Genomic DNA, 21,044 nt, shown 5'->3' with positions numbered 1-21,044 from the left:
AAGAGGTGCCTCTGGCAGCTCTATATCCTGATACAGATATTTAACTAAGTATGTAGCTAAATGGGTCTCTAAAGTGCAGTAGAAAATTTTGCTATAGTTGAATCCCTTGGATAAAGTTGGGGTATAGCCTTTCTTCTGCAGTAAAAACAAATCAGAGCATAGTGACCATCATTTTGAGCCCCCCCCCACTTACATTACATCATCTCCTTTTTAATTGGCAAGCAAACTTAATTATAAGCCAATATCAGGAGTTTCCTTTCATTGAATTATCCTGTAGTGTTCTGTTTAGTGCAATATCTGTTAGATTAATTTCTGAATGCTGCCTTTTTATTTTATGTATTTTAAAATTAAGATCCTCAAATCAAAGGAATTGGATTCTTGGTTTTGACTATAAGCCAGGCACATTTTTGTGAAATTTATTTCTAAATACTTTATATTTTGATACTATCACAATTTTTTTTAAAAATTTAAATTTGATTTTCTAATTGTTTATGATTGTTTATAGAGGTACAAGAATTTTGTAGTATTGACCATATGTCCAACAACCTTGCTACATTTATTTACTATTTTAAGTTTAATTGTATTACTGTTACTACTTGTATTACTTTACTATTTTTTTAGTGTGGGTTTTCTTGTGGCAAATACTTCCAGTTTATAATTCTGGAAATGCCTTTATTTTGCCTTCATTTTTTTCATAAATTTTCTCTCAGTATAGAATTCAATATTGGCAATTACTTTATATCAGCACTTTGAAGCTATAATTCCATTGTTTTCTGACTTTCATCATTTTAGATGAGATTAGTTCTCAGTTTTATTGTAGTTCTTTTGATAGTAATGTATTTTTTTCTCTGATTTAAAACTTTTTCCCTCTGTAATTTTTAGTGTTTTACTGACATGTGTCTAGAGGTGTTTGGTGGTTTTTTGTTGTTATTGTATTTATTCTGATTTGGGTTCATAATTTATCTTGAATATCAGTGTAGTATCTTTCATTAATTTTGAAAATTAATTGGCCAATGTTTTTTAGTTATTGTTCCATCCCATTTTCTCTTGCCTTTCCAAGGATGACTCTTATTACATGTATCTTAGACCCTTTTTCTATGTTACATATGTATGCCTCTTACTCTCATCACTGTATTTTTATCCATTTTTTCTCCATGCTTCAATGTGGATATTTTCTTCTGGCATATTTGCCAATTCAGTGATTTTTCCTTGGTGAAATCTGTTGTTAAACACATTTTTGAGTTCTTAAATTCACTTGTTAAATTTACAGTTTTTAAATCTCTTTTGAATTTTTAGTTATAGATTCTAATTCTCTTCTGTAATTTTCCAGCTAATTTTTTAATTCTCTCTGGTTCTGCTTTCATTCTCTTCCTCAAGAGTTTCTTCCTCTGGAGTTTCCACTCATTTGTTTATATTTCTCTTATGCTTGATAATTTTTTACTAAATGCTGAATATTAAATATGCAAAATGTAGACCTGATGCTATAGATGACAAAATACTTTCTCTGTGGAGAGGATTTACTTTTGCACCTCAAAGGCAGTTAGAAGAGTGTCAGATAAACTTAATCTATACTGTGTTTGAGCTGATTCAAACCAGGATTTTAGTCTTCATGAAGACTGATCTATTTTTGCTTCACCCTTTTCTTATGGCAGGGCTCAGCAAACTTTTTCTGCATAGGGTTAGATAGTAAATATTTTAGGCTTTGCAAGCCTGTGGTCTCTGTTGCAACTATGCAACCCTGTCATGAAAGCACAAAAACATCCAGGAAAAAATATATAAATTAATGGGTGTGGTTGTGGTCCAGTAAAACTTTATTTGTAAAAACAGGCAGTGGGTCAGATTTGCCCTGCCGACCACAATTTTCCAATCTCTATCCAAGGATGTAGGGAAATTGTCTCCATGGATCTCATCTCAAAACTTGAGATATTTAACAAGACCCCTCTATGGGGAACTCTAAACTCCATGTTTTATCTCCCTACTCCTGTGAAACTTCTGTTAGATCTGCTAATCTCAGTTCATTGGCTACCATATGAATTACCAAACACTCAGAGGGGAAAAGCAACACCAGATGTTGAGTTTACCTCTGTACACTTACCTTCTTTCCCAGATCTTAGCTTCTAAGATAGTCACCTGGGTGACTCTGATGCCTTCACAGTTTGTTTTGTTTTTTTTTTTTTTAATTACCTAGTTTTTCTCTTTGTTCTTGGAACAAGTAATCTGGCAAGTGTATGAAGATCTTTCTTGAAATTTAGATTCACTATTGCCTTAACAAAGAGTATAAAAGTCATCCTTATATTTTGGGTTTTGTGTCAGAAATTGTCGGACCAAAGGGTATACTCAGAATCTAGTTGACTACTCCTCATCCCACCTTTAGTGGTAATTTGTCTTGAATTTGTTCAATTCTCTTCATACTGACTGCTCTTTCCTTGGTTCTCATCTAAAACAGCCTTCTAATTCTCCCAATATGCCTTGTCTAATTCACTTCCTCATGGTAGCCTAAGTGATTCTTATAAAACATAAATTTGAGCATGTTACCTCTCCTACTTCAGACTCTTTAGTGACTCCTCATTTCCTTTAGAATATAAAAGACAAATTTTAAGATGGCTCATAAGGCCCTTCATGACCTGACCTCTATTTACCTCTCCAACCTAATTTTTAAAAATGTTTTCTTTTAAACTGTACTATCTAGTTCTAATTAACTTCATTCCATTCCTTGAACTGGCCAAATCCTCTCCTACCTCAGTGCCTTTGCACATGATCTGCCTGGGTCATGATCTCCCTTTTACCTTGCCTTCACCTTAAGTCCCTAGTTTTCATTCAAGTCTCAGCTTAGAAAATCTTTTCTGACTCCTAAATTCTTGCCTAGATTCAGAGTGCTGTATATTTCTTCACTGATATTTCTTATCCCCTTTATACTGAAATTTTATGTGTTTACTTATTTGTAGTCCCTAAACCACTATAAGCTTCAAGGGGCAAGGCTGTCTCTATTCCAGTCTTGTACATCTAGTACAGTGCCTGGGTCATAATAGGTGCTCAGTAGTTGTTTGCTAAAGGAATGAATGAATGAATGAATGAATGAGATGCTTTAAATGCATTTGGCATTATTTATCTTTCATTGTGATGTTTATATTTATTGAGTTTCAGTATAACCTTATTAGCTGGGAAAACAATATTCTTTCTTTTTTTTTTTTTTTTTTTTTTATGAAAGCAGTATTATGTTTTTAAAATGGGCAAATGGGAACAGAGAGGCCAGATGACTTGCTTGGGATTTTTCAGGATGTTTAATGGTGAATGTGTATCTAATCTCTAGGTTCTATAAGTCTCCAGGTAGATGTCAAGATTAGGTACCATAGTTTTCCCTTACTCACTATTTCATTTATTCTTTTCATTCTTACCACTTACCATTCTTTTTTTCTTTATTTTCCCTCCCCCTGTGATTATCATTAAAGCCACACTGAAAGCTAGAGAGATGGTGACACCATGATTAATCAGTAAGTTTGAGGATTTGTAGAGAGTTTAATCATTCATCATTTAGCAAAGCTTCCCTTTCCCCCGTGACCTCATGTTAGTTTGAGTTTAGTATGCAGGGGAAGGAGATGTGACAGGTGGTTACCCCTCCCATTATGCGTAGAAATTCCAGGAGTTTTTGAGAGGTTGGTTTTTCATATTGTCAAATCACTTTGTAATTGAAACCTGTAATTTAGACCTAGCTTATGAATCCTTATAATTAGATAATAGTAAATAACTTCAAAACTGTGTGTGGTGCCTGGAAATGGGAAATAGATTCCAGATTAACACCTTGTCAGAGTCCTCTGCTACTGACCGTGAGACTATGAAATCATTTAATTGTTAAAAGGAGGAAGTTCCTATGTGAAATCCGTAATGTGATGCCTGGAAGCCATCTCCCTGTGAGCTCTTAAAGGGATTATTAAAGGGGAATATTAAATAATATTAAAAAAAATAGTTTGTCATTAACTTCCATGCCAAAACCATTTAAAACCCATGTTTGTTATTTTTGTGTGTTTGTGCGGTGGGGGAAAGAGCTGTGCTTTGTTCCTTTGTCTGTAACTCTGCCGTAGAGTGTGCTATCGTCAGCTCTGCTGTTGAGGTTAACGCCCGGACACCAAGGAGGTAGGGCAGACAGTCTCTGGAGGGTTTTCTAAAAACTGCCTCTTGAGGGTTACATAGTGGAGGCCCCTGGTCCAGGGAAGAATCTGGAAGTCAAGAGACCAGAAAACGTTGACTTTCCTGTCCCCTGTCCTGGCTTGACTGGAAAGTTTAAGGCCCACTGTACTCATGCCTTTCAGGTAGCATCCTTTTCAAGTGGATAGCCATGGAATCCAAGAAGATCTCAGAGAAGCAGGAGGAAGTTCTTTCTCTCCTGGAAGAAAAATTTCCCAGCTTGCCTCCAAGAGAGGACATTATCAGCGTCCTGCAGGAGACCCAGTTCAGTGCTCAGGGTGAGTGACTGTGCCCCCAGCTCTGTCACAGCTCCTGAGGAGGGGAAGTGTGTGGTATGGGGTGTTGCGGGGGCCCCCCAGGGTGAACCTGAGTGCGCCTTCGCTTTCTTCCCTAGTGTTCGTGCTTGTGGAAGACTTTCAGCCACAGCATGTTGGCTCACCTGGAAGCGGGCAGCCTGTTCAGCAGGCTCTCCTCTGAGGCCTTGTGCCTGGATGTGTGGTTAATTCATGCAGCTAATGGGCACCCCAGCTGCATCATTATGTGAAATCCCTGTGCTGGGAGGGTTCTATTTTGAGAATGTGGCAGGACCAGTGTCAAGCACGATGGGATTTCATAAGTCAATTAAATTTAGGGACAAAAAAAAGAAGACTCCTAAGCAGGTAAGTGTTCTGTAGGTCTCGGCTTTGTCAAGAGAGTGGATTCCTTGGCTTAATTGTTTTATAACAACAACAACAACAACAACAACAATAATAAATACCTATAGTTCACTGAGTGCCTAATCTACACAAGGTTCTGATGGTGTAACTTTGCATGGATTCATTTACTGTCCTCACGACAGCCCTGTTCAGGTGGTATTGTTGTCATCCCAGATTCCCAGATGAGAACACTGAAGCACAGAAAGGGATCTTTGCTTTCCCGTCATCACTTGCACAGCTGGCAAGTCTATCTTTAAGGTGCATAGGCTTCTCCCTTAGTTCGGGATCCCCCAGAGGGCAGAGCCTGAGGCAAAGCAGTTAATTTGGGAGGTGATCCCTGGAAACACTGAAAGGGCATGGAGTGCTTTTTCAAGCAAGGTAGCTTTGTGGGAAACCAGACCTTCACCCTCCTAGGGAACTCTAGGAAAGAGTGTAAAATTGCACCTCAGTGTTTTCCCACCCAGGGGGAGCAGTGGTGTGTTGAAAGTTGTTCATCAGTGCTCCAAAAACTGATTGTTCAATTTTCAGGAATTTTGTGATTTGGTTGATGTTGGGTTGGCATGTTGAAATCAGCCACGGTGGAAGGAAGTATCAACACCACAGAAATCAACAAACACTACAAATCAGGTTTTGTTACTGGCTGTTAAACATTTATGGGCAAACCACTGGAATGTTGAGGGCTACTCAGTCCCAGGGACTGACTCCCCTAGGGTGGGCTCTGGTGGCCAGAGAAAGGCCTCGGGGAAAGAGAGGCAGGTGTTAGTGGTGGAGGGGCATGCTGGACACAGTGCACTGGGAAAGTCTCGGGAAATGTGGGCGGGGCGCCAAGGCACCTGCCACACCTCCTGTTACACGTGCACACGTGTGGATGTACGTGGATGTATGTCTGCATGATGGTATGCATTTTGTCATTCATTTTCAAAACTAGACCAAACTTTTAATGTCACCATATATTTTATAAATCATTTCATACATTAGTATGATAGATTGTGACCTTTTAGTCTTTGAGTTGAAGAAAAGTATTTAGTACCTATCTGTTTCCCCATACTGCTGTGAATGACACTGTTCTAAGCTGGGAGGGCAAGCAGTGGACTCTGGTGTCTTAACGTCCATCTGAGAAGGAGAAATGTACTCTGCTGGGCTTTATTGTGGATCTTCTTCCTAAGAGCTTAGACCTAAGTGGATATAATAATCTAGGGTGGGAAATGTCAAGCCAGACCCTCTCCTGTTTTTCAGTGATAGATTTTATCGAAGCACGTTGGTCAGTTGACTCAAACTATGCCGTTCTGGATGATTTATCCATTTTGGATTACTCCTGCCGTCCTTGAAGGAATCCTATAGCTCCTATTGCCAGAGCCTATTACAAGGGTGACCAACTAAATTATGATAGGTTTAGGGTCACATTTATAAAGTGCATTTGGAATAAAATTACATTTGAAATATGGAGCTTCCCCTAAATGCATCCTGAAAGCAAATTTTGGCCTCATTAGGTATTATTTGGTTATTTGCATGGTTTGCTAGTTTTTTTTTTGTCATTTACCCACCTCCTCCCTTCCATTCCCTAATTTTGTCTGCTATGGGCTTCCAGTCTGACCTCTGAGCATTTAATCTCCTGGGCTCCCCTAAAGATTACTGACTTCTGACTGTGGTCTGCGGGAAGGGTTAGCAAAGGAAAAGAGGGAGGCTGCAGTATTTCCTCCCTGCTGCCTTCCTGGGTTGGCGCTGAGTTTCTGGCAGCCCCTCTTCTACTGTTCCAGATCCCTCTTTCCTTCCCTGGATCCTCTGCCAGTCTCTGGATGCCTCACCATCTTTCATGTGTTTTCTCAGTCCCGCCCACATCTCTCTAAGTGTCCTGCCATTAAAGAATCTTCTTTTGCATCCTGAGAGGTGAATTCTGTTTGCTGCTGGGATCCTAACTGTTGCAAATATTGTCACTAATGTGCTTTTTGCCCTGATATGTGTGTGTTTATTATGGTTAAAAGAGATGTGAGAGGGGAAATATTGAAATTAACAGGGTGACTTCTTTAAATAATCCCTTGATATTATCAAAAATGCTCCCCAAGTATAACATACTGTTTTTCCCTCTCATGCACAGGTTTAAGTATTGAACAGACAATGCTGAAGGACCTCAAGGAACTTTCAGATGGGGAAATAAAAGTGGCCATTAGTACCGTGAACATGACATTCGAGGTAAGGGTGGGGAAACTTTTTTACACAATTGTGTTCTGAGCAACTGCAATATAGTTCTCTCGACTGCATAAGTTAGTGTTAGTCTTTTGCTATGAGTGCTTCTTTGTGATATATTTGACTGGAAATGCAGGTTATTACTTTGAGTGAAAACCCTATACTAAATCAATGAAAAATGCCAAACCTGGATTCCCAAGATGAGTGCTATTTCATTCATCTCAGTAAAACAAAGCCTAAAACAAACACTCACATTTGTATACACTTGTCTGTACATATATGGATAGCCTGTTTAACAACAATGATTATATGCGTAGGTAGATTCCCTTCCTCTTTCTATGCACTACCCTGCGTTGTCCATAGACTTTTTTCTAAGAAACCAAGTTGTCCTTTGGCTTGTGCAAGCTGTTTGGGTGCGTGTCATTTTGGTAATCAACAGTGACAACGCGAGTGTTGGTAAGAGCCTCCTTCCAGTCTGTTAAGTGAGTGACCCAGGGTGAGTGCTACTCTGGTCTTTGTGTGTTCCCTTGGTAAACGGTCTTTTGTCTACTCTGGGGGTTTTCAATGACTTGTGTGTTAATCTTAATTAACCTAATTAATGGGAATTACATTTTACAAAGGCACAGTTGTACCATGCAGAAATCTGAGTATTTTTTATTGTTACACTGCCTTGATCAAGCTATTCACCTTTAACTGAGGCACTGAACTCTCAAGTCAAGTTTACGGGCATAAAAATTGCAGTATAAGCACTTGTCTTTTGCATTTTAGAATTGTACGTTGCTTTTCTTTTTATTTTTCTCGTGGTGGTGACTGCATCAGTGTGTGTATTTCTAGGGAACAGCAGGCATGCATAAGGGTGTCTCCACCTCAGAAAACCCAACAGCAAACCAGGCACCTTTTTCTATGATCTCCTTGTAAAATTTGTTCCTAGTTGATTGACATTGTAGTTCAGCTCGTAGACCAATGTGAGTACCAGGAGGGAGAGTGTTATCACTAAAGATACCCACGCTTGGTGGCAATACAGTGCCTCCTAGTTTACAGAGCACATTCTCATTGCCTGTAGAAACTCAACTGTTTCTATGGACTTTCAAATTGATCAAATGCTCCATGTAATTAGATGATGTTGTGACTCAAAACAAGAAATGCATGCAATTTGGGATGTAGTAACTAGATAATCACCTTCAATTAGAAATCTGCTTTGTGTCTAGAAATGCAAGGAAGACGTGGATCTTGCAAGGGTCAGTAGCTCTGAGAATCATCTCTCCCAGTTCAAGCCTTAGGGTTTTCTTTCTCTTTCCGACCCCCTCCCCTCTCTCCCTTCATTTAAAGGCATCTTATTAGGTTTTAAATGCCTTGTTTGGAATTCCTTTCTAAATTAATGTAGATCATCTTGTAATTGCTTAGGGAACTGTCTGTAGTTAGCAAATTATTTTAAAGCTATTATTATTATACACTTACTGTAGCTTTAATGTACCTTCATTTATATTATAGGGATATACAAATGGCTTTGTCAGATATGTTAAATTGTAAATGTTTATCAAGCTGAGTAAGTGATAAAATGATCATCTTAATCTTGACAGTAATTTACATAGAGGTCCAGTAATTAATCAGGCAGCTAAGTACATCTCTGGAAGAGCTATATAATCTTCTGGGAGGAGAGAGAAGGACATTTATACGTATAAAGAAGGGTGCACAGATTAAACTCTAATCAGCTGAGTGAGAGCTTTTCACTTGTGAATAATGGGGATATTGAATGTGACTGAGAAATGGAAAAGAAATTCCTTAGTAACATTGTATATCTTCTTTGAAAGAGAAGATGCACATTATTTATTTAATCTTTTAGTTGGAAAAATCCCCAAGTTAAAGGCAGAGTTTTGTGTTCTCCACAGATCATCTTAACGATACAGTGGCATTTTCACAGTCTCTATATTTGATTTTATTTCAACATTCCTTCAGCATTCCCGTTTAAAAATCATGACAGGACCCCCACTATCTTATTCTGTGTTTTGTAACTGCCCTTTAAATCTAGACATATTCTCAAAGAAATGTTCTTAATTCCTCTGACTTTCTAAATCTCACTTTGTCATCCAAAGCATGATGGAGACCTAGCTGCTTCACGATGGCTCTTAGAAATTCTCCTTTTTCTATTACCACCCTTTAAACTCGAAAATTTTAGTTTAAATGATCAACTTAGGTCTAAATATGTACTATATCTTTCATTAATTTTGAACTTGTTTCAACTACTTAATCATGGCTAGACGATGTTTTAAGTTACCTGGGGAAAAAGATGGCATCATTGACTTCTGTCTTCCTGACACAGGGTGGGCACATAGTAGGTACTTACAGATACTTAGTTATTAGTCATAAATACAAATACTTAGTGCATGTTGGTGTCTGCCATTTGTTCATTTGATAGCTGCTTTTTATTTCCTTTTACATTTAAGTAAATCAGCTAGGAAAGCAAAGCCATCTAGCTATGCATCTAAGGCAACCTACTTCGTTTCCTTCCAATCAGTTTCAACTATGGCTGAAGGCTGAGATCAGATAGACACAATATGGCCCACATATTATACACAGAAGTGCTTATTCAGCTGTCCAACCATGGAGTTGGGTGACTTTGCAAAACGGTTAGCTATTGTCGCTGGAAGGAATCAACTGGAGGTTCTGTGGGACGTCAGGGAAATGGGAAGGAGGATTCCTTACATTTTCAGTGGTCCTTTGCAGTGTTGCAATCCCACAGTTGTATGTGTCATGGCCTTTATTTGCTTGATGACCCAGTTAGTTTCCTTGGGTGTAAATATTGAGAAAATGAGAAGAATTTGTCTTCTTGCAACATACACAGCATGTTCTTTGGAGGGAACCACTGGTCTGGGACGTAGAAATCACTGCCTCTGTCTAATGGGTTACCTCCAGCCCCCTACGTTATAAAGAGAAAGCCACCAAACCCTTTGTCTCTCATTTTTATTGTAGTCTATCTCACAAATGACAGTTCTTCTAATTAAGGTTGTATAGGTTACTGCAAGATCTACCATCGAAAGTAAATAATTACAGTCACACTGAGTTTCAGTGCTTTGTTCCATACATGAGGTCAGAATGAATGTGACTTTGAAAAGCAGTTGATAAAAAAATGGCCTCACCAGAAGCATGTCCAGAGGGCTGGTTCTTCTTGCAGAGAGGACTTGGGAGCGAGGACCATGGGGAAGACACTGCAGTCCCATTTCGCGTGGCCTCCGGTTCATTCTGAGTCTGAATGTAGCGTGCACCCTGTGGGGCCTGCACATCACATACTGGAATCCACTCCATTCATTATCGCTGTATCTGATCATTTTGCCCTTTTCATTGTTTACCAGTTTGATTATCAGAAAAGAGACATGGGTTGTTTCGATTTTGTTTCAGTCCTTCATTTTAGTGGTGGAAATAGTGGAGAGAAATAAAGGTTGCCAAGTACAAAATCTATGTTAAAAAATTTGAAATAACAAAGCCTTAAAAAAAAAGGATTTATGGATGTTAAAGCACATGCTTAATTGGAACCAACTTTGCCTTTATTCTTGTGCCAGCAGAATGAAGTGGTGGTTATACATCCTGGGCCTGCTTTCCTCCTAGTAAAGCAGTATGTCAAGATGTTCAGGGAAAGGGACACATCCTTCCATTCCGATCCGATAAGGTACCATCGAAGCAGATGAGGTTGCTTGTGGCAGTCCCAAGTGAATAGTCCCCTTGTTAACACCAAGTGTTAGTATGTCTCCTTTAAGCATCTCCCAAAAGGCTGTAAGTCTTTAGCTTCTTCCCTCAGAAAGAACAATAACCAGGCACTGACTTGATCACTTTTGTTATGACCAATCGCATTATGATTTATTCCCGCATATATACTGTATTAGTTTCCTGTCATAACAAAGCACCACAAACTGTGTGCCTTAAACAACAGAGATTTATTGTCTCGCAGTCTGGAGGCTAGAAGTCCAAGATCTGGTATTGGAGGAAAGGTTGCTTCTGAGCGCTTAGAGGAAATCTGTTCCATGCCTCTCTCCTAACTTCTGATGGTTGGCTGGCAGTCTTCGGCGTTCCTTGGCTTACAAAAGCATCCCCTTGGTCTCTGCCTTTGTTTTCACGTTATCTTCCCTTTATGCATGTCTCCAAAATTTTCCTTTTTATATGGATACTAGTCATGTTGGATTAGAGCCCACCCCAGTGACCTTGTCTAAGTATTGTATCTGCAATGACCCTATTTCCAAATAAGGTCACATTCTGAGGTGCCAGAGGTTAAGATTTCAACATATAAATTTGGGGTGGGAGACACAGTTCAATCCATAACATATGCTATTCATGAAAGTAGTCATTTTCCAGACAACTTAGAAGAATAAAACCTATGAGACTGCATGAATGAACCTGTTGCCTGCTAAGCACACTTCATCTGTGGCTCTCACGTGTGTTTATTTCAAATCTATTTCCTTTAAATGAGGAACAGTGGGGGTTTTCAACTCTTGAAATATTGTCTCCCTTCTTCGGAGCTGGAGTCTGAGGGAAGCACTCAGGCCTGTGTTTTCCTCCGGGGTCTCCTCATGACCAGACACTCTGCTATTTGAAACCTGACCAGAACACGTAGGGTGCATTCTGGTAAAGTGACTCAGGCCGCTGACTCATTCTGCCCTGCACGGAGATCACCATGCAAGCTGTAACCTGGAACACTGCAGAGGGAAAAATACCAATATTTCCCCTTAGTGTTCAGAGAACGGACCAGAACGCATTCCCAAGATTGCTGTTAAATTCCTCCCTGACAAAAGTGAACATTTATTCAGGCTGCAGTGAAACATCACTGAACCACTGCAACCAGTGATTTAAGACTGAGCAAACCAGTCTGAAGCCTGGTTTGCCAAGTTTAAGCATTGATTATGATTTTTCATCATTTGGGCTCAGAGTTTTTTGGAGTTCAGGATGAAAGTGACTTTAGAGTATTTCCCTACCTTATTGTGTCATAAAATACACAGTAATTCTGGGGGAAGCACATATTCTTTTTAATTCACATATTCTTCAAAATGTTCAACGCTTACACTGGAGGTGATTTTTCAAAGCTGGTTGGCCAACCAACAGAAGTAGGTGCAGCCTCTGCCTGCATTTCCTTTTGGGTCCCAGACTGCTGACTCCTACTTGCTAAGGAGGAGTTAAAATTTGATGATGAGTTCTCACTGGGTACCAGGCAGAGAATTTGCAAGCATTATCTTATGTATGCCTCCCAGCAACCCCATGAGGTAGCTGTTCCACACTGGTTAAGGCAGCTCTAGCAGCTGTAACAAGTAAACCCCAAATCTCAGAGACTCAGTACAGAACTTGTTTATTTTTGGCTCATGCAGTAATCCAATTTAGTGTTCCTGCTTGGGTGGCCAGGGGTAATTCAGAGACCATCTCCGACACATGGCTCCAGAGATTGCCTGAGACATCTCCATCCTATCTCTCAAATGGGAGAAGAGCTTGGAGGACCAAAGGTGGGAAGTCTTACGGTTCTTGTCAGGACGTAGCATTTGTCCCTTCTGCTCACATTTCACTGGCCCAGTCCTTTGGTTGCATCTAACTGCAGGGAAGCTGAGAAATGTAGTCAAGCTGTGTGCCCAAGAAGAAGAACCAGTTTGAAGAATAGTCAGTCTCTGCCACAGTCTCCACCTTGGAGGTGAGGAAATTGGAATCTAGAAAAGGTGAATCATTTGTCTCATGTAGATCTGGGACTGAAATCTGGGTCTGTCCTGCCCAAGCACTGTGTTTACTACTTGGAACATGCTGCCCACTCAGGATGTTAGCTCCTAAGTCATCAGGTGTCAGTCATTGCCCCGAACTCCAGGTGGCGCACTGTCTAGACATCCTTAAGCATGCTTGGTTGGAACTTTCGTTTTCCCTACTCCTGGTACCAAGCCTCTTCCACTTTATGTTCTTATCTTTGCTTCTTTAAAAAATCATTTTAGGTTTTGATCTGTAAATGCCATCTAACTTCTAAGAATTCATAGTAAATGTAATTATAGCCCCTCATATAAAGGAGATCTGGAAAAATAAGTCAAATAGATATAAATAATAAGAAAAAAAATTATGAGGTGAGGGGTAGGACACACCGTATAGGGAGGAAGGAATTCTGATGTTTTTCCCTCCACCTCTAGGACTAGGATGGGTATTGTGGTTTTACCTTGTTGTGATATAACTTTTTCAGATCTGGGTTCAAAACAGAGAGCAGTCCAATCAGTGAAAAATTTTAATGGTAGAGATTTGTTTTGGAAAGGAAACAGTATTACTTTTGAGTACTATGGTAACTCCTAATAACAAAATTTCTGAGTGGTTGGGGTATTAGGAGTTCTCAATTCATAACTGGCTGAAGAGTCCAAAGGGGTTTAAAGCAAACGACAGACACAGTTAGGCAGCTTTCACTGAATTTAACAGCCAGTGTGTGTGTTAGTCATCTGAAGGGTGAGTTACAATTTGAAGCTAATTTAGAGCTAAGAATTCATAGCTTCTTGAGAGCAATGACAAGATATAAAAGTGAACCATGAAATCAGAAAAGTAGATCTGCATTCTTACTCTGAGCTATGAGCAGTTCTTGGAAATGAGACATAACTGATCTAAAGGAACCAAAAATCCCTGTGTCCAAAGAATGGTTCATCACATCAGCTGCAAGAGCACCTTGTCTCTGAAAGGAAATAGACCAGGCGGCTGAAGCTTATAATATTTAGAATCCTTACAATTTGTAGTTAGGTAGCTCCTTCTGCAGATGACCAAAAATAAATCAAGACGCCAGAGAAAGTCTGCAAAACTCGCCTGTCTAGAAACAACTTAGAATAGAATTGCTGTTTTGTGTCTACAGCTAAACTGAAGTTGGAGTCCACTTAATGTTTTCGTTGCTTTTAGCTCTTGGCCAGTTTCAGATGGATTTAAATGGCTCACAAAATGACCTAGCTAGCCATACTTCTCCATATTTATTGCTCTTAATGGTTACGAAATACCCTAGTACTCAATATTTAGCAATCATAAAGTTACTCATCATGCACTGTGCTTTCTTTTCTATGGAGTGGTAGCCTGGACCCCTTTCCTTCTCCCCTGAAATGCTGTTGAAATGTATTCACATGGAGGAGGTAGGAAAGGAGGAGCATAGAAAACACAGAGCCTGTCCCAGGCGTCAACTCTCCTTGGGGCCCAGAAATCCCTACTGACTTCCCTGGGCAAGTGTGCTGACTTCCCTGGGCAAGTGTGCAGTGGGAATGAGGCAATGGCGTATTGGGCTTGGTGTAGAAAGGCAGGAAGCTGTGGGAGGGGCCGTGTGCCACTCCAGGAAGCCCAGATGGGGCTGATTGCCAGTGAATGAACAGGTGGAGTCAGTGTCCCATTTGATGGTAGTTTACTTGCTACATCTCTGGTGGACAGTATGATTCCGATTTATATGCAAATATGGATGCATATTATTCATAACCATTCCCTGTTTTCATTCCATCCCTACCCCCAACATGCCCATGCACCTGCTTTTGAACCAAGGGCATGGAGCAAAACAGGGATGCAATACTCCAACCCAGGATTCCTGAGGCCATGATGTGTTGGGTCCGGTTGGCTCCCCGCTCACTACCTTCTCTTCAAAATATAATGGTGTTCCAGTGATCTACTGCTGTACAGCAAGCCATCTCCAGAGCCTAGAGACTTAAAATAAGATATTATCTGTCAGAGTTCTGTGGACTTTTTCAGTTTGGCTGGGCAGTTTTTGCTCAGATTTTCTCATGTAGTTGCAGTCAGATGGTAGTCACCTGTGAGCTTGGCTTCACAGTCACCGGGCGTCAGCTTCCCACAGCCTGACACTTAGATTCCAAGAGGGAGAGCCCCAAGGGTGAGCTTCCTAAGAGACTGAGGCGGAAGCTGCAATTCTTGTGATCTAACTCCAAATGTCTCAGAGTATCACTTCCATCAGATTGTGTTGATCATCCAACCCCTAAGGCCAAACCAGATTGACAATAGAAAGAATTAGCAGTGGTGTGCTGCTAAATGCTTAGCAGTGGGCTCTCTGGCAGACAGATGGTTGCATACATATTACTAATATAAAGAATATGCAGGATGTATAACACACAATTTACAAATGATATACCCTCTACTATGAATTCTGTAGTATCAGTTGATCCTTACAGAATGAGTTAGTTGCTTTTTATACAATTCTTGCATTGCAATTGATGAACGAATGAGTATCGGTCTAACAAGAATGTAGTTGATATTTTTGGTTTCCTTAACAAGAAAGTAAAACAATGAAGACTTTTGTCTGAACTTTACTGTTTGTCAACAACATGAATGACTTTGCAGAATTAAAGAACAGTTTTCAAATACTGGAAGAACATGTCCTTAGAGTTTTGTTTTTGTTTTTTATTGTGCTATTCACAACATGATGGCTAGAAATACAATCCACTTTTAAGTTTAGCCTATGTAATTAACTTTTTCTCTGTTACTTTCTTAAATTGAGACAGGCACATTTTTTTTTTCTGCAAAGAGCTAGATGGTAAATATTTTAGTCTTTGCAGTCCAAGAGGCAAAATTGAGGATTTTATGTGAGAACTTAAATAATAGCAACTGGAAAGTGTTTAGCTCACCGGCTGTGCAGAAACGGGTAGTGTGGGCTGAATTTGGCCTGTTTTGCCAAATTTGCCAACATCTCTAAAAAAAAACCCAATAAAACAATAAAAACAAGCTTTGATTTGTAATGTATGCCAGTTTTCATGGTGTGAATACTCTTACTATGGCCAGTTCAAGGTACCCATGTGATATCATCAAAACAGGGCTGGGAATAGTGGATAACACTGTACTGTATATTTGAAATTTGCTAAGAGAATAGATCTTAAGCCTTGTCACAAAAAATCGAAAAGAAAAAAGGTTGTCATCATGTTGTACACTTTAAATATATTACAATTCTATTTGTTAAAAAAAAAAAAAGAACAGATAGGGAAGAGATGCACAGAAGCATACCACTGTACAGCATTTCCAACAGACAGATGCGATGGATGTAAATGACCTCAAAAACATAGATCATGTAGTAAAATAATTCGGAAGTGATGAGTTTTGAGAATTTGACTTTTGTTTTTAATATAATTTATTTAATGTGGACTATGTAATCTAATTTTATAAGAGCTATGTTTAATTTGTAAATAATGAGTTTACAAATTTCCTGAAAATTTTGCAGTCATCTCTTACCAACCTGTACAAGTCAGCGCCAGCATACCACTGGGAATTAGACCCCAATTCTTCTTTAATGTATTAGTTAAGTTTCTTTAATTTTTTAATTAAAATATTTTTATTGAAGTATAATTGATTTACAACGTTGTGTTAGTTTCTGATGTACAGCAAAGTGGTTCACTTTTTCGTATTCTTTTCCATTATGGTTTATTACAAGATATTGAATATAGTTCCCTATGCTAGACAGTGGGACCTTGTTGTTTATCTATTTCATATATAGTAGTTTGTATCTGCTAATCTCAAACTCCTAATTTATTTCTCCACCACCCTTTTTCCCCCTTGGTAACCATAAGTTTGTTTCCTATGTCTGTGAGTCTGTATGCTTTGTAAATCAGTTCATTTGTATCATTTTTTAAAGATTCCATATATAAGTGATATCATATGGTATTTTTTTTCTCTTTCTGGCTTACTTCACTTACTAGGACAATCTCCAGGACCATCCATGTTGCCGCAAATGGCATTATTTCATTATTTTTATGGCTGAGTAGTATTCCATTGTGTGTGTATATATACCACAACTTCTTAATCCAGTCATCTGCTGATGGACATTTAGGTTGTTTCCATGTCTTGGCTATTGTAAATCGTGCTGCTATGAACATTGGGTAGACCCCAGTTCTTGATGTGAGGAGGAGCATGTGCGTATAGGGAGGGAAGGAATTGAAGCTGGCCATCTTTGGAGACTATTTACCAAAGAAGGGTTTTGCTCCTGGTATGCAAGGCTGTGTGCTTCTTCTATGAATAAAGGAAAAGTAGAGTCTTGATTTATGGTTCCTAATTTACTTATCTGGTTTCGCGCACGTTGCTCAATGGTATCATGCTTCTGATAATCAACAGCCCCTTGGCTTAGATTAAGAGTAGGTAGGGCTGGCTGCAGCTGGAGATAACAGGGCATGTGCACAGCACTGAATTAGAGATAATTAGTCTTTAGGGTCTTTCCTATTTGGCTGCAAACATCACAGCCACCTCTGCCTCTGCCCTTCAGTCACCACGCGTGCTGGGGACTCAGGCTCTTGTCCTGGAAGCCCTGTCTTCCCCACTCTCTGCTCTTTTCTCTTCAGCTGGAGACACAGAGCTCGTTCTCGCCAGTGATGCATCAGGATTGTCACCAGTTTCCTCCTGAGCTTCACCATCATGGGCTGCTCTACTGAGATCAGATAACATTCTTTGGAGCACATTTTCCATATCTATTTTTAATCGCTTCCGGTCTTTCCTTTCCCTTGCAGGTCTCACACAGCTTTTCCCTTTTCCATTATGTCCACCTGCTCCTTTTCAGAAACCCTGCTCCGTTCTTCACTGCCCCTCCTCTGGTCTGGGCCTTGCCATACTTCCTTCTAGTCACTACATAATGCATATTTGTGATTGAAAAGCCAATAAAAAGTCTTTCCATATGTCACCAAAATATCTAAGGCTCTCCATTTAGATATAGTATTTCTGGTACCTTGATCTCGTGTGTTGGAGATCTCTCTTTTAAGTTCATACTCACTTTTGGGGAAATGGGCAAATTACCAGAAGGCATTTTGAATAAACTCATGTATCATTGCAGCTTATATGAACCAAAATTGAACATTTCTAGACCTTTAAAAGTAATAATTAGGCAATTCTGTCTTACTAAAATCTTTAGTAGGAGAGGTAAGTTGACCTTTTCCTTGTAAGGGAAATGGAGGTTCAGTGCCTGCCTTTCTGAGAAATGAGATCCCATGTGTCAGTAGAATTCAGCACCTCTCCTATTATTGTCCTTTAATAAGTGTTAGTATTTGAAGGTAATAGGCAGGCTCTGGTTCTAGTCATTTTAATCATCCCATAAAATGACAAAGAAACCAGAGAACAACCTATTAAGGTAGCCCATTCTCAACTTCAGTGCTGCTGAGGGAATTAAGAAATAGCATTTCACAAAATAAGTCTGGGACAACTCGAACTTTCTTCATAGCACAGTATCTAATTCTCGTCTGCATCTTTATGAGAAAGGAAACCCTCAGGACATAGTGATATGCTAGGATGACTGCTTTTTCACTCTGTAAATACATTTTTAAAGTATACTATAATGTCATTTTGATGGTTTAATTTCTGGAAGGATTTGGCTAATTACATTTTTTAGGAAATACTCAGACCAGTTTTAGCTGCCCAGAGTTACTGTTAATAGCAGCTGTTGCTTACCTTTTTTTTGTTGTTTATTTTCTCTGTCTCCCACTTTCAGAGTTATTTTACTGATTTGGAGACCTGACCTCGGTTTAAATTAGTTTGTCTGCAGCACTCCTGCAAATCATATGCAATATTTTAATGGTTAATTACTACATTGTATCATCTTGTCATAGGAAAGCAGCCTGTGAAACTAAAGGAAAATTGTTCCCTTTTCTTGTGACAGAAGAAACATGTACAAAAACGAAACAGTGGAGTGGGACTGTATCATTAGCCTGCCCCTTTCCCATCCGTGTAGGTAAATGTTGAACCGGTTCCCTAAGTAACAAGGATTCTTTTTTAGTATACACTGAGATGGAATAATAAATTTATACCAAACAGCCAGTGGCAATTTAGAGAAATAAGAAGACTCAAACAAAGGGATAGTTTAGGATAGTTACTTTCTAGAATAGACATCTTGTTCATGAACGGTGATTGCTGAGGTTGGCGGTGCTGAGTCTGGCAGGGAAGAGGGGATAATGGTAGGTTGGTGGTGACACCTAGTGGTGGAAAAAGGAAAACAGATTAAGGTGTTAGAACTAGGGTTTGGTAATTTAACATTTTCTTCTTTTATTCCTTCCAAAGAATAATTTAATGCTCCTTGTATTCATAGCATGGCACTAGTCAATACCTTGAATAACTCAAATTTTAAAAATAAATATTAGAGTAGCCAACAGTTGTTGAATGTTTACTATGTACCATACATTTAATTTTTATTTTCTCATTGAACCTCCACGACAACCCTTTGAAACAGGCCCTTTATTATTTCCAACTTGTAAATGAGCTGTAAAAGACTCTTCTAGAAATGGTAGCTCATGACATTAAGTATGTGTGGCTATGTTTTGCCTTCTGACATTTTAGACTAGCATTTTTTTCTTTTTACGATACCATTATGAAATCTAATTTTCAGTGTCTTTGGAATGCCCGTGCCAAGCACACCTGTTGGTGGCTCTCCGTTGCTTTGGTCTTTAAGAGTACTTGCTTTTTAATCCAAACCAAACAGTCATCTTGTATCTACCTGCCCATGGAGCCCAAGCAATGAGACTACCAACCTGCATTACAGTCATTAACATCACCAGCTCAGCCTACAGCAGACTGGCTGATGTGTCCTTGGGACCCCTGGTTGAAGAGGAGGGTTTGAGGGCATGCGTTCATTTCATCCATCCACTTAATCACCCGTTAACATAGTCAATTGTCATCAAACATTTTTATTGAGTAGCTGCTATGTGCTGAAATATGGACTACATACTACAGCACAAGGTTTCAGTCCTCCCTAAGTTTGCAAATGATTGGTAATTTTAATTGGCTTTAATGAGCCAGTACAGGATACCGGAGTGTCTGGCTCAATAGCTCTGAGGGGTGGTCTGAGACTTCGTATGTCTAATGAATTCCCTGAGATGCTAATGTTGCTGAGAACACATTTTGAGTACCATTGGCTTAGAGCCGTTTGATTCAGGTTCCAACTTTGGGACACATATACACGGATAGTGAGAGAGGAAATTGGCATTCATTATCCAGTTCCTAGCACTATGTAAGATGCTTTGTATTAATTATCTTTTAAAATCCTGACACCTTCTTTTTTATGCATGTAAACAGTTATTATATCTATTTTGCAGGTAATTAAACTGAGACTCAGAAAGAAGAAATAGACTATAGAGTGGGCATTCCAACCTAGGGACATCTGACTCAAAGTCCTAAGTCTTTCCTAATTGTCCTATGTTGAATCACAGAAGAATAAGCTAATAGTTACCATCAATGATTACCTAGTCTGTATTTTTCTGGAACTGTATTACCGAATTAGCTGACTGTGGACATAATTCAGGTATGAGAGATAAGAAAGCCTGACTCTCCCCCACTTAGTGGCTCCAAAGAACAACAATTTAGTATTTCACAAGATTGTATTGGTCTTATCTGAGCTTCCTCCTGTGGCTATGATCAGTTGATAGCTCTGCTGGACTGGTTGATCTAGGGTTACCTCAATCACACAGGTGGGGCCTCAGCTGGGAAGGCTGGAATGACTAGCTGGGTGGTCGAGCCTCTCTTCATATGTGGTCTTCCATCTCAGGCTTCTTCACTTGAGAGCAGAAGACTTCCAAGATGGCAGATGCAATTAATTTGGGGGCTTGTAAATCCCACAAGGTCATGCCACATTCTATTGGTCAAAACAAGTCCTGGGGCCAGCCTAGATAAAGATTGAGGAAAAAGACTTCACCTTCAAATGGGAGGAGCTGGAAATAATCTGTGGCCACTTAAAATCCACCAGAACCTCCAAACAGGACTATGTCTTTATTATCTAGTTTCTCAAGTATTTGTAACTTTTTTGTGGTCTTGGATTTTATTCGAATGAAGACCATCCTATCAAATGTTCTTAAGCCCATTAGAAGAGTCAAGTTACTAGTGAGCATTGGGAGAGGACAATCATGAAACAAAGTTCTTGCTTTTTGACTGATCCAGCCGATAAATCTGCCTCCTAGGATGGGACTGGGGCTCCAGGGCTTCCGTGTTCTCCTTGCAGGCTTAAAGGACTTTCGTAGTAGAGAAAGTTTTTATCATCTATTTTTAGAATGTTTATAA

General features: G+C 39.4%; 1 protein-coding gene across 6 annotated transcripts in view; it reads left to right on the top strand.

Moving 5' to 3' along the window:
• PRUNE2 (prune homolog 2 with BCH domain) overlaps nt 1–21,044 on the top strand; it is a 233,541-nt gene that overhangs the window by 61,392 nt on the left and 151,105 nt on the right. For all 6 annotated transcript variants that reach the window (XM_064490288.1, XM_064490286.1, XM_064490284.1 and 3 more), the window contains exons 5-6: nt 4,308–4,460; nt 6,973–7,067. In XM_064490288.1, the coding sequence (XP_064346358.1) occupies nt 4,308–4,460; nt 6,973–7,067 (248 nt within the window). The remainder of the gene's footprint in view (nt 1–4,307; nt 4,461–6,972; nt 7,068–21,044) is intronic.

Source organism: Camelus dromedarius, chromosome 10, assembly GCF_036321535.1.
Source record: "Camelus dromedarius isolate mCamDro1 chromosome 10, mCamDro1.pat, whole genome shotgun sequence".
NCBI classification, from domain to species: domain Eukaryota; kingdom Metazoa; phylum Chordata; class Mammalia; order Artiodactyla; family Camelidae; genus Camelus; species Camelus dromedarius.
This window is presented reverse-complemented; position numbering and strand designations above follow the sequence as displayed.